The sequence below is a fragment of the Prionailurus bengalensis genome, chromosome A1 (genome assembly GCF_016509475.1).
Source record: "Prionailurus bengalensis isolate Pbe53 chromosome A1, Fcat_Pben_1.1_paternal_pri, whole genome shotgun sequence".
Lineage (NCBI taxonomy): Eukaryota > Metazoa > Chordata > Mammalia > Carnivora > Felidae > Prionailurus > Prionailurus bengalensis.
The window spans coordinates 1,529,943-1,544,684 of NC_057343.1; the positions used below are offsets into that span (position 1 = coordinate 1,529,943).

Genomic DNA, 14,742 nt, shown 5'->3' on the forward strand with positions numbered 1-14,742 from the left:
AACTACTAGAACTGAAAAATGAATTCAGTAAAGTCACAGGTCACAAAATCAACATACAGATATCTGCTGCATTTCTTTCTATACACCCATAATGAAGCAGCAGAAAGACAAATTAAGGAACTAATCCCATTTACAATTACACCAAAAATAATAAGATGCCTAGGAATAAACCTAACCAAAAAGGTAAAGAACTATACTCTGAAAACTATAAAATTCTGATGGAAGAAAGTGAAGACAACACAAGAAATGGAAAGACATTCTATGCTCATGGACAGGAAGAAGAAATATTATTAAAATGTCTCTATGACTCAAAGCAATCTACACACGTAATGCAATCCCTATCAAAACACCAATGGCATTTTTCACAGAGCTAGAACAAACAATCCTAACATTTGTATGGAACCAGAAAAGACCCCGAATGGCCAAAGCAATCCTGAAAAAGAAAACCAAAGCTGGAGGCATCACAAGTCCAGATTTCAAGCCATATTACGGAGCTGTAGTGATCAAGACAGTATGGAATTGGCCCAAAAACAGACACACAGATCAATGGAACACAATATAAAACACAGACATGAACCCATGGTTATATGGTCAATTAATCTCGACAAAGCAGGAAAGGATATGCAATGGGAAAAAGACTGTCTCTTCAACAAACGGTGTTGGGAAAACTGGACAGCCACATGCAAAAGAATGAAACGGCAACATTCTCTTTCACCATACACAAGAATAAACTCAAAATGGATTACAGACCTAAATGTGACACCTGAAACCATAAAAATTCTTGAAGAGAGCACAGGCAGTGATTTCTCTGACATCAGGCCACGGCAAATTTTTTCTTGATGTCTCCTGAGGCAAGGGAAACAAAAATACGCTTGGGGACTACGTCAAAGTAACAAGTTTCCACGCGGCCAAGGAAACAATCAACAAAACTAAAAGGCAACCAATGGAATGAGAGAGGATATTTGCAAATGATGGATCTGATAAAGGGTTAGTATCCAAAATCTAGACAGAACTTGTAAAACTCACACCCAAAAAACAAACAATCCAATCAAAAAAGGGCAGAAGATATGAATAGAGAAGACATCCAAATGACCAACAGACACGTGAAGAGGTGCTCAAGATCACTGGTCATCAGGGAAATACAAATCAAAACTACAATGAGTGTAGACACCCTCATACCTGTCAGAGTGGCTAAAATCAACAACATAAGAAACAAGGGTTGGCAAGAATGCAAAAGGAGAACCATCTTGCACTGTTGGTGGGAATGTGAACCGGTACAGCCACCTTGGAAAACAGTGGGGAGGGTCCTCAAAAATTAAAATGGAAGTACCCTACGGTTCAACAATCACACTACTATGTATTTACCCAAAGAATACAAAAATACTAATTCAATGGAATACACGCACCCCAATGTTTATAGCAGCATTATCTACAATAGCCAAATTATGGAAAAAGCCCAAGTGTCCATTGACTGATGAATGGATAAAGAGGACAGGGTATACGCATACAATGGAATATTACTCAGCCCTAAAAAAGATGAAATCTTGCCATTTGCAATGATGTGGATGGAGTTACAGAATATTATGCTAGGAAAAATAAGCCAGAGAAAAACAAATACCATATGATAACTCTTATGTGGAATTTAAGAAACAAAACATTTGGAATATTATGGAAAAGGCAAAACGGTAAGAAAAAAAAAACAAAAACAGATGACTGTTTGCTAGGGCCTAAGGGGAGGGAGGAGACTGAGAACAGGGGAAGGAGGGCACTCTGGGTGGTAATGGAAATGTTCTCAAGTCTGAATGCGATGGTGACTACACGATTATACGCATTTGTCAAAACACATAGAACTGATCACTAAAAATGGTGAATTTTATCATATGTAAGCTATAGTTACGTAAACTTGATCTTACAAATTTTTCTTTAAAAAAACACACGGAGGGGCGCCTGGATGGCGCAGTCGGTTAAGCGTCCGACTTCAGCCAGGTCACGATCTCACGGCCCGTGAGTTCGAGCCCCGCGTCAGGCTCTGGGCTGATGGCTCAGAGCCTGGAGCCTGTTTCTGATTCTGTGTCTCCCTCTCTCTCTGCCCCTCCCCCGTTCATGCTCTGTCTCTCTCTGTCCCAAAAATAAATAAATGTTGAAAAAAAATAAAATAAAATAAAAAATAAAAAAACACACGGAGGGGTGCGTTGGTGGCTCAGTCAGTTAAACCTCTGACTGCGGCTCAGAGCATGATCTCACGGTTTGTGGGTCTGTGCTGACAGCTTGGGGCCTGGAGCCTGCTTCGGATTCTGTTGTCTCCCTCTCTCTCTCCGCCCCTCCCCTGCTCATGCTGTCTCTCTCACTCTCAAAAATTAACAAACATTAAAAAATTAAAAAAGAACACACATGGAACAGAAAAGGTAAGATTTGAGTTTCTGTGTATACTCCCGTATGTTCTCAGTGTTGGCTGCCCATGTGCCCTTTGCTACGCAAGCTCCCCGGCCCCGTACCCACAGCCCCGTCCCTACCGAAATGATTACACTGAGTCTCGGTGAACCAAGACCTAATGTCCAAAAAGTTTCCATCCTTTAAGAAAATATACACATTTAAAAGTGATGTTAGTTTTTATGAATAGTGCATCCTGTAATTCCTGACAGTGTCTCAAAGTCCTCATCAAAATGACTCGCATCTTCTAAATTTTAAAGGTAAAGTTCAGATGCAAATTCTGCTCATCTACACAGATGATGAAATTTTTACTTCTAGGGTTTCAGCAATTGTCCTGATTTTGTATAAGTAAATTCCATTTAAACTCCCTAATTCAGATGATGAAATTTTTACTTCTAGGGTTTCAGCAATTGTCCTGATTTTGTATAAGTAAATTCCATTTAAACTCCCTAATTCTATAAGCCATTCCCATGGCTCCTACCAGCTACTTCAATCTCAAGTCTTAAATTCCAGAAATCAGATAAAGGCTCTATATCACACCACTAAGGCTCTTTCAGAGTCAGTCAAAGCTTTAGACAGGCTTTTCAGAATAAACTTACTTTTCCAGCACAGTAGATTTTCTTGCTAGGCAAGATTTGATTTCCAAATTGCACTAAGTTCTAGTAATTCAGGTTTCATTCTCGCCTGCTCCCACATTTCAGCAGACAATTAAGGAACTTTCTGACCCGTGCTCCTACCCTCTGGGGTTTGGGTAGAAGACAATCCACCATAGAGAGTTACACTCACATTCCTGGGACTCTGACCCTCGGGGACTCAGTAAATCCTACAGGACTGTTTGTAGTTAAACAACCGTGTGGCAAGCAGTGTGTTTTGTTCATTTGTTAATTCACAAACTCCGTCTCCTGCTTTTGAACAATTCCCAAAGGTAATGATAATTTTCCTTTTGTAAGAAAATGTCTCCAAATGGCCCAGATTAATATTTCTATGAGGCAAACCTTTCCTTTTATAAATTGGAAAACAGAATTGTAAGAGCTGATAAGGGTACAGCTAGCGAGAAGTCTATGGGCACCAAGATGAGGCAGGGCCAGGAGGCCTGGTAAAGAGTAGACACCTGACAGATGGCGCTTTGGTACTTCAGCTTTAATAACATTCTTAGATGGAAGGTTCTTTCAGATCAGATATCACATGATGAACATAACAATTATGTTAAATCCAAAAATCATACTTAAATCTGATACAATTTTGGGCAAAGCACACAGCAAGAAGTGTTCTAAGTTTTAAACAAAAGTCACGATACAAAATTCTATTTATGGTATAATGTTAAGTATGTTAGAGAAAGAGAGGAAAGACCTAGAAGAAATGGAAGGAAATAAAATACATCAAAACGTTAAGACATTTGGGAACAATGGACCGACACAGGATTTTCCTAAACTCCCTTCATTCTTTCTTTACTCTTTAAAACATATTTTTAACATCCTTAGATTGTTAGAAATCTCATGTAATTTAACAAACACATGATAGAACACGAGGAAGGTTTTGATTTGGGAGGGTTATTGACTTGTTTGTTTGATAAACAGAAGATGAAATTAATAAGCATTAGTTGCAAAATTTGCAAAATCGAGTTTGCCCTGGGTCAAAGAAATTGTGTAAACACGCTCAAGACAGTCAAAGCAACAGACAAAAAAAATGCAATCTTGATTTCTGTTTTCTTACTCATTCTTCCTTCTGACTAGCTTCACTGTCCTACTAAACGCCTTCCTTGGAGGATTCTAATCAGGATACAGAATAAAACCCAAACTCTTGATTTCTTTCAGAGAACACTTAAATAGCGCTCCTATAAGCCATGCGTTACTACAAGCATCTTGCAAATGTTAATTCATTTCCTCTAAGTAAGTCTTCAGGCTGGCATTCAAGCGCTCCCCACTTGGCTTCCACTCCCAGCCCTCTCCCACTGCTCCAAATGCCCTGTGACAGCCTCACCATTCCACTCTGGTTGCCTAAAATACACTCACTGGCACCGCTCATCCTCATTCTTTCATTCCCCATTTTTAAAAAATATTTATTTATTATTTTTGAGAGTCAGAGCATGAGGGGGGGGGGGAGGGGCAGAGAGAGAGGGAGACCCAGAATCCAAAGCAGGCTCCAGGCTCTGAGCTGTCAGCACAGAGCCCCACGCGGGGCTGAAACTCTCGAGCCGTGAGATCATGACCTGAGCCGAAGTCGGACACCCAACCGACTGAGCCACCCAGGTGCCCCATCATCCGATCATTTCTTTCTGAGACACTGTCCCCACCCGTTCCCCAAAATCCACTTGTCAAAGGCCAAAGCAGGCTCATATCCTACCTTCATCAAACCTTCCCAAACCCTCCTGGCTCAGATCTGGGCTCCTCCCTATTACTCTTCATAGAACTAGAAGTACAAGGAATTTCCAAAGAACATAATCTCTGATAGGAAATAAATCTAGTTACTAGAGTTTACATCACCTTTCTCTATATTCCCTTCCTTACACTGACTGACTCAGTGTTGTTCTGCATAACAAATGCTGCTCAGTATGTAAATGTCACATGTATTCAATCTGCAGACAGACCTTAAAGAGCAACTTTCAATACTGTGCATAGAACACGTTACCCCACACACATCATCTGTTTACTATCAAAATTGTATACAAATGGTCACAACAGAAAATTATTTATTTTATAAACTTTTTAAGCATTTTCTGTGTTAAGTGCTGTGACTAAAAATTTTACGTGCATTATAACCCAGAATATTCCCCAAAAACTATCCCGTAAGAGGAAGACTCACCTTACATTCAAGTCATCATAAAGTTCTCCTATTACGCAGTACTATCATTTTTTTTTTTGAAAAATAATATACTGTTTGGGGAAGACACATTGATCTGAACTAATTCAATCACGCTTGCCTAGAGATCATCTGATAAAATCTATTTTTCAAAATGGGACCAGGAGACAAAGAAATTTAACATAGGTGTTTTAATTATTCCTGGGGCATGACTTCACAATTGCTACGGCAGGAAAATTTGTAAATAAACTTTATAAAGATCACTTTAACACACAAAAAGCAACATAGTTGTTATGTTGAGAAACAAATATACCACCAGAGAAAGTTTTGAGAATTGGTAGTCAAGGCTGGATATAAACCTTCCAATGCCATATCACATGTGATGCACAGCAACATCTCAGGAAAGCAAAGAAGATGTGCTGTAGAAAACTGTTTAGAAAACAGACTCAAGGGGCGCCTGAGTGGCTCAGTTGGTTAAGCATCCAACCTTTGGTTTTGGCTCGAGTCATGATCTCACGGTTCATGGGACCAAGTCCCCATGTCAGGCTCCTTGCTGACAGCACAGAGCCTGCATGGGATTTTCTCTTTCCCTCTCTCTCTGCCTCTCCCCCATTCACTCTTTCTGTCTCTTTCTCTCAAAATAAATCAATTAATTTAGTAAAAATAATAAAGTCTCGAGGCACCTGGGTGGCTCAGTCAGTTAAGTGTCCGACTTTGGCTCAGGTCATGATCTCACAGTTTGTGAGTTCAAGCCCCATGTCAGACTCTGTGTTAATAGCTCAGAGCCTGGAGCCTGCTTCAGATTCTGTGTCTCCTTCTCTCTCTGCCCGTCCCCTGCTCGCACTCTGTCTCTCTCTCTAAAATAAACATTTTTTTGAAATTTTTTTTAATGTTTATTTATTTTTTGAGACAGAGAGAGACAAAGCATGAACGGGGGAGGGTCAAAGAGAGGGAGACACAGAATCTGAAACAGGCTCCAGGCTCTGAGCTGTCAGCACAGAGCCCGACGCGGGCCTCGAATTTACAGACAGCGAGATCATGACGTGAGCCAAAGTCGGCCGCTTAACTGACTGAGCCACCCAGGCGCCCCTAAAATAAACATTTTAAAAAATATTTTTAAGTAATAATAAAGTCTCATTCGTTAAAGAAAAAAAAGAGAGACTCTCAAAACATCACTCTACTGAAGGCAGACACTGGAGTCAGAGATACTTTTTTTTTCCCAATGTTTATTTCTGAGAGAGACAGAGTGTGAGCAGGGGAGGGGCAGAGAGAGACGGAGACACAATCTGAACTGTCAGCACAGAGCCCGGTGCAGGGCTTGAACTTGTGAACTGTGAGATCATGACTTGAGCCGAGATCAAGAGTCAAATGTTTAACCGACTGAGCTACCGGGGAGCCCTGAAACACTTGTTAAGAGTTTCAACAGAAATGGCTTTTTTTGAAAAAATGTGAAGGAAATATTTCAGTAATGTGTTAGATATGCCTATTTAAGATCACATTATATATGTAACTATAATACTTTATTATGGACCATGTAAATATTATACATCAAATTGACCCCAGAAAGAACTGTTTTCATCTTCTCATTGGAAACATGGACTTGACTTCCATGGCAGTGACCTCAGGTGTGAACACGGATGGTTCTCTTCACAAGCACCCGGTGCCCTGGCTATTACGTCAATTGTACGGATGAGGAAGCGCAGCTTTGACCTTAAGAGACTCACAAGGTCACACAGCTGCTCAGTGCGGAGTCCACTTGACTTACAGTGTGTGTCCTCAACCACCACCTCCACGGCAGGAAGCTCCCACAGGCCTTTCGTGTCAGAAGCCACAAAATGTAAATTGATTCTCCTCCTCTGGTAGGATCAGCATAAAAAGCACATACTTTCCTTAGAAACGAGATGTGTGTCAAGAACCTTCTCTGCTGAGCCCACACCGTGCTCCTCAGACGGTGAATCCCCCACCCTCACAGCACCCAGCATCGCAGTAAGGGTGGAACAGACAGCACTTGAAAGCTCCTTAAAGGACCCCTCTGATCCCAGGTAAGACTCCCCAGTTTGATACAACCTTCACCAAATGAGAGACAGAGATGAAAATACTCAAAAGAGATACGGAATTGGCAAACAGTGCTCTTCTTATGTTCCATTTGACACTCATTTGTGGTTTTTTTAATGTTTATTTATTTATTTTGAGAGAGGGAGAGAGAATCCCAAGCTGACAGCACAGAGCCTGACACAGTACTTAAATTCATGAACCATGAGATCATGTCCGGAGCCGAGATCAAGAGTCAGATGCTTAGGGGCACCGGGTGGCTCAGTGAGTTAAGCGTCTGACTTGACTTCAGCTCAGGTCATGAATTCATAGTTCATGGGTTGGAGCCCCCCCACCAGGCTCTGGACTGACAGCTCAGAGCCTGGAGTCTGCTTCAGATTTTGTTTCTCCCTCTCTCTCTGTCCCTCCCCTGCTCACACTCTGTCTCTTTCGCTCAAAAATGAATAAACATTAAAAAAAACTAAAAAAAAAAAAAAAGTCAGACACTTAACTGACTGAACCACCCAGGCGCCCCAACACGCATTTGTTAAATGAAGTAGAAAAATTTTAGTGCTACGAAGATGAAGAACCTACATTTCCTGTCTTTGACTTCAATCTCAAAAGTAGCAGCTGACCATAAAACACACTGTCTTTCTGGTCTGCTCCCAAATTCTCAGCTAGAATGTCGTTACAGAAACAAAATGCAATGTGCAACAAGGAATAAATGGAAATGGGCCAGCCTCAGAACACATAATATCCAGGAGGGAGATCAGGAGTGATGCTAGTTTAGGTAAACCTGCTTAAACCTTACAGCACTAAGTGTAACATGTTTCAAAGACAAATTTATACATCGCGGTTCTTAAAGAGGTGCAGAAGCCGTCCACAGACACAGGAGCTCCAGGAGGGATGGGTCCTGACCCGGCAGGCACCAACCTGCCCGCACAGCCCCTGAGGCTGTCCCCAGCCTCGCCTGGAGCTTTCTCTGCTGTGTCAACAGTTCTTTCAGGAGTTCTTTTTAAAAGTGAAGTCGCTGGAAAAGCTAAATGCAAATATTACAAGAAATGAAAAGGTTTATTCTATGATTTCTTTAAGCTTTTAATGTATTATGTATCAGAACAAGAATATGATCTCTCATTCAGTAAGAACATAAAACAAAAAGAAACGTGTTAGCTGTCCAGAAAATTGTATTTCTGCTCAAAATTCTCCTCTGAACACAGGAGTTTGAGGAGAGACTGTATAGGAGATGTTTTGAAACAATGTTTCCTAGCACATAAAACAGAACCCCGACCTTCAGGTACATGATGCCCACACTTTGCCCTTTATCTTCCCCTGCTCTTCCAAGGGGACTGGAACACCATCCCAAGAGCTTACAGACCTGAGTGCAGGACCCTTAACTCACCTGAATGTGCAGGGCGCCCTCTACTGCCTCCTGGATGTTCAAACAGCCACTGATGAGTGACAGCTGGTCTTGGGCACCCAGAGAGCCTTTCAGAGAGCCCGACTGCTCCAGAAACGTCATCTCTTTTCTAGAAAGAAGAGTGACCCTGTGAGTATTCAAGAGCAAATTGAAGGCAACGAACGGTAGGGCGCCTGGGTGGCTAAGTCAGTTAAGCATCTGTCCGAGTCTCGATTTGGGCTCAGGTCACGATCTCAAGGTTCATGGGATTCTTTCCCTGTCTCTGTCTCTGTCTGTCTGTCTGTCTGTCTCTCTCTCTCTCTGCCCTTACCCCGCTCATGCGCTCTCTCAAAATAAATAAACTTAAAAAAAATTAAGACAAAGGGGCGCCTGGGTGGCTCGGTCGGTTAAGCGTGAGACTTTGGCTCAAGGCATGATGCCGCGGTCCGTGAGTTCGAGCCCCACGATGGGCTTTGTGCTGACAGCTCAGAACCTGGAGCCTGCTTCTGATTCTGTGTCTCCCTCTCTCTCTGCCCCTTCCCTTTTCGCACTCTCTCTTGCTCGCTCTCAAAAATAAACATTTAAAATTTTTTTTTAATTAAAACAAAGGTAAACATCACTAACTAGTAGGGAAATGCAAATCAAAACCACAGCGATCTACCCCTTCACACCCATTAGAATCTAAATAAGTAAACCAAGAGTTAGTGAGGACGTGGAGAAATTGAAACCCTGTGGAAATGTGAAAGGGCCAGCCACAGTGGCAGTTTGAGGACTTCTCAAAAAGTTAAAAACAGAACTACCAAATGATCCGGCAATTCCATTTCTGGTTATACCCCCCTCCCCAAATGAAAGCAGGTACTCAAATGCGCATTTGTGTACCCATGTTCCATGGTTTACAATAACCAAAAGATGGGAACCCAAAAAGTCCACACCTGGGTGAATGGATAAACAAATGTGGCGTGTGCACACAGCAGAATTCAATCAGTGCAATTCAGCCTTAAAACGGAAATCCTGTCACGGCAACCACGGGACGGACCTTGAGGACGTCAGGCTAAGTGAAATACGCCAGTCACAAAAAGACGAGTGCTGTAGGATCCCACTTATACGCGGTGCCCAGGACAGTCAAACTCACAGAGCAGAAGTAGAATGGAGGCTGCCAGGGCTGGGTGAGGGTGACGGTGGTTTCGGGGATACAGAGTTTCAGTTGTGCGAGATGGCCTTTTGGTGACGGATGGCTGCACAGTGAGAATGCGCTTAATATCGCTGAACTGTACAGTCAGAAATTATTAAGATAGTCGACTTTATGTTACGTACATTTCACAATTCTTTTTTTATTTTTATCTTTTTAAGAGATGGGGCGAGGCCAACAGGAGGTAAGACTGGAGAGTAGTTCTCCGCCCGCTTCTTTCAGTCCTGGGGGACGGGCTGAAAGAACGTATCTCATAATCAGGAGCAGCTGGCTTCGTGGGGTGCGGCCTGTGCGTCACAGAGATGGGCGCTCAGAAGGGCCCTGGGCTGGGTCTGATGCCCTGCCGTCACGGTCTCAAAATTCTTTTGTTTGTGTTTTTTTTTCTTTTTTTTTGAGAGAGAGAGAGAGAGAGAGAGAGCGCGCACGAGTGAGCAAGGGGCAGGGAGGAGAAAGAGAATCCCATGAGGGACAGACAGAGAGGGAGAGGGAGAGACAGGAGCAGCGTTCACCCACAACGGGGCTCGAGCTTGCCTGAAGCAGGGCCTGAGCCCGCCCCGTGGGGGACTCAAACTCCTGAACCGAACCGTGAGACCGTGACCTGCAGCAAAGTCAGATGCTTCACAGACTGAGCCACCCAGGCGCCCCTCACTGTCTCAAAATTCTTAATGACTATCAAGCAAAGGGTCCCACATTTTCATTTAGCCTCATAAATTATGCAGTCAGTCCGGCTTATAATTCGTGATATATTAAATAAACAAGACAAAGAACACATACAAACACACACAGCAAGGAACAACATTTATGCTTTCCAAAAACTTCTGTGGGATTTTCCCAGTGAGTCAAACAATTTTTACATCGCTTCGTATCATGGTTTTTATCTTTACGCTGTCAGCGTCTTCAGCCAGAGCACCAGGAACACACGTACAGTGGGGCGGCTCAGGTTCGTTACTCACTGCAGTGAGGGAGAGTGCACACCAGGGGGAGCCGTGGGGTATCAGTAAGGGTGTCTGAGGGCACCGAGAGCAGATGTGAGCTTGGGTGGGGGGATTCGGAAGAGGATCTGAGGGTCTGAGTTCACTGGATTGGATGCTGTGAACTCAGCGAAGGCAACGTGAGGATTGAGTGTCTCCACAAACATAAATATCTGCAGGGCAGACTAAATGGAAGATAAAGGTGTAATGGGCAAAGAAGTAACAGTCATTCGTTTTAGCCAAGACTCAGCGTCTGTGGGTTTGCACGGTGCCCTCGTTCTTGTCTGTGCTTAGACAAATTTAAAACGTGGTCTTGCTGTGTCGCGTTCTCTCATGGTCTAAGAGTGACCTTGTCTGGGGTGGGTGTTCTTGAGACTCCTTATGTCCAACAGGAGAGTGCCACGGCCTACCCGTGAGGACCCGCCAGCTCCAGACGTCAGGGGCTGTGCTTCCGTTGTTTTGTCTTTTTTTCTTTCTTAAAGCTATGCACCTGTATTTTGTTTTAACTACACACTGAGGACCAAATTGCTACTGTTACTGGGAGGAAAAAAAGATATGCTGAAATGCAAACAGATTTCTTTATTTTAATTAACAAAAAGAAGCTTCCTGGCAAAGGTAAATGAGTCAATAAATGATCCGGCAGATTCAAAGTCTCTCCTGCTTCTGGGTCAGCAAACAGAAAAATGCCATGGCGGGCCATCACCACACCTGGGATCTGAACCCGAATCTGTTTCAAGGAGAGGGAGAATCTGAGATGACGGCATACAGATAATTTGGAAGGTCTGTAATATATCAGCTTTAAAAAATCTACCTTAAAATTGGGCCAGAAAATGGCTACCTTATTCCGCAGGATCCTAAGGACACACATGTGGAAGGCGCCCTTCGGAACAACTCAGTGTTGGGAACTGAATAACCCGACCACCAACCCCAATTAGCAGGCATTCGAAAGTATTTCTACATGCAACACATTCCTTGAAGTAGAGGTTTATAAAGTTACTGAAAATATACAAAACAAGGTCTGTTTCTTAGCCAGTTCAAGAAATTTGTATTCGTTGTATAGAATAGCGCGTGGGGTTTTAGCAACAGGTTAGAAATCTATGATTTGTAAGTTTGATAAGCTAACATCAAGAAAACGGACTTAAATGCCAGAAAATAGTACCTTACACGCCATCGAGGGAAACGTATGAAGAGTTACCAGAAAAAGTTACCCTACTAAGATAAGGAAAAGCAAATATTTACCTGTTCTAGAGGCTCCTGTTCCTGTGACCATGTACCAGTAGTGTCCCCAAACCTCCCTGAACACAGTCTGTGTTCTTCATTCAAACAACAACGGTGAGGAGAGCACCATGTGATCCAAAGATCATTTATTTTTCACTTCATGTATTTGTTCCATTTTTCGGAAGTTTTAGAGTTACATAAGTCTGTAAATATACTAAAACCATTTACTGTATACTTTAGAAGAGTCAGGTGTGTGGTATATAAATTCTATCTCGATAAAGCTGATGTATTTGTTTCTTGTTGATTCTGTGACAAATTACCACAAACTTAGTGGCTTAAACAATACAAATTTATTACCTTACAGTCCAGGGGTCAGAAATCTCAAGTAGACTAACATCAAAGTACCACAAGGCTGCAAATCTCAAGTAGACTAACGTCGAAATATCAGCAAGGCTGAGTTCCTTCTGGAAGCTCTAGAAGTGAATCTGTTCGATGCGCCTTCTAGTTCCTAGAGCACCCCCCCCCCACCTCTTTCCTTGGCTTTGTGGCCCTCTTCCATTTCACAGCCTGCAATCTCACTACCAACCTCTGCTCTGTCATCGCACCTCCTTCTTTGACTCTCCTGACTATTTTTTCCTAAGAACGAGCCTCGTGATTACACTGAACCAATCTGGATAATCTCCCACATGCATACCCTGAACTTAATCACATCTGGTCTCCTTTGCCACGTACGGTAACACATTCCCAGGTTCCAGGGATGAGGGCCTGAGAGAAGCAGTGTTCTGACTACCACACTTTTTAACAAAACAAAAACAGAAACAAACAAGGGGCACCTGGGTGGCTCAGTCTGTTAAGCGTCAGACTCTTGATTTTGGCTCAGGTCATGATCTCACGGTTTGTGGGTTCGAGCCCTGCATAGGGCTCTGCACTGACAGGGTGAAGCCTGCTTGGGATTCTGTCTCCTCCTCTCTCTGCCCCTCCTTTCTTGCTTTCTCTCTCTCTCTCTCTCAAAAATATAAACTTAAAAAAACTTTTAGAATAGAGTATGTAGATAGAATTCCTGTACAATTACTGTCCAAAACTGTGCTTACAGAACAGAGAGCACTTGCCCATTAAAGCTGCCTCACATCAGATAACTAGGTTATGCTTGGCTCTCTGCACTTTGCAGACGTTATTCCGCCATATTCAGAAATTCACTGGCTGTTGAAAAGCTGTTGTCAATCCGTCGTTCCTTCGTGAGCAGCCTCTCCTTTCACTCTCTCACTGCCTGTAAGACTTTTCTGATGTTCCCTGGAGTTTTACAGTTTCACTGTGAGGTATGTAGATATAGATACCCTTCCTGTTTCTCCTGCTCAGGACACTCTGTTCTTCCAGAATATGAGGGTCCATGTCTTCAACTGAAACGAAGTCTCAATCATTACATCCTCATAAATTGTTTTTCCCTATTCTCCTTAACCCTTTCAGACCTCTAAGGAGATCTTGTTAGACACTCTCTCTGTATCCTCCATGTTTCTTAACTACTCTTGTCACATATAACCTCTATCTCCCGAACCACATGCCAGATAGTATCTTCAGATCTGACTTCCGGGTTACTATACTCATAAAACCTCGTCTCTCGTGTGTTGGGGATTTTTAGTTGTGAGCAGATGTCCACTGAACCCTGCAGAAATTCTCTGAGCCTTTGTTTAAGGTACATTATCCTGGAGATGGGACGTATTTGCTTCGGGCAGGCACTGAAGGCACCACTAACCAAGGGACCAATGTGAACTGTTGGGCTGGAATGTTTAAGTCCACCCGGGAAGATGAATCCAGGCTCCTACTCTTAGCTTGTCTGTGGCTGTAAATCCTCAGAGAAACGCCTTCTCCCCTCCACCCAGAACCATGGCCAGGAGAGACAAGCCCCCACGTGTGGGTCAGTTTCCTACTCCTCTCAGCAGCAATGTAGACCTCTGGAAACCAGCTTCCCGTGGGGGTCTCCAATCTGATCCCCATCTTGCTCAGACTAAGGTCTGCTGTTAGAACCAAAGAAAGACTGGCAAGTAGCTTACTAAGAGCAGCCGTGACTCTCACATACCTCTTGGGATCTGTGCTCCCAATCTGGCCTCTGAGAATTGCCATTACTTTCTTGCCAGCTCAGCTATGCATTATAAACTACACATTTACTCAATACTTGTACGTATTTTGAAGTGAAAAGGGTTTCTAGGATGCTTACGTTGCCGTATTGCCAGAAACTAAACCCTAGACTGTTTCTTTGAGATTTAATATTCTTAGGTATTAGGCACATTTTATATATTTCATGAGAAAGGAGAAATACTGACCATATCATTTCAGCAATAAGTTATTCAATGTGAATATGATCTCTACTATACACACAATTTATAACACATAATCACTGACTGATTACATCATGGTTCCTGTTCGTATGTATAGAAAAGAAAAACAATACTGATGTTTTTGAGTTACCACTGCTAAGGCCTACTCTTCTGTTTCCCAGTTTTACCCATTTGGAAAAACATACACATGTTTATATTATTTATATACAAAATAGTATGTATATGTTATTACAAGAATATTCTATATTTATACGTATATACATAATACCTAAATCCACCTGAATCCAACAAGTTTAGGCTTAAACATAACAATATACTTCTGAAACGCATCAAAATGCAAAGCACATTTCTGTTTCATTTAATCTAGCTTATTCC

General features: G+C 42.6%; 1 protein-coding gene across 2 annotated transcripts in view; it reads right to left on the reverse strand.

The window, feature by feature from the left end:
* CRYL1 (crystallin lambda 1) overlaps window positions 1-14,742 on the reverse strand; it is a 129,213-nt gene that overhangs the window by 88,184 nt on the left and 26,287 nt on the right. For both annotated transcript variants that reach the window (XM_043574734.1, XM_043574745.1), the window contains one exon: window positions 8,660-8,786. In XM_043574734.1, coding sequence (XP_043430669.1) covers window positions 8,660-8,786 — 127 coding nt within the window. The remainder of the gene's footprint in view (window positions 1-8,659; window positions 8,787-14,742) is intronic.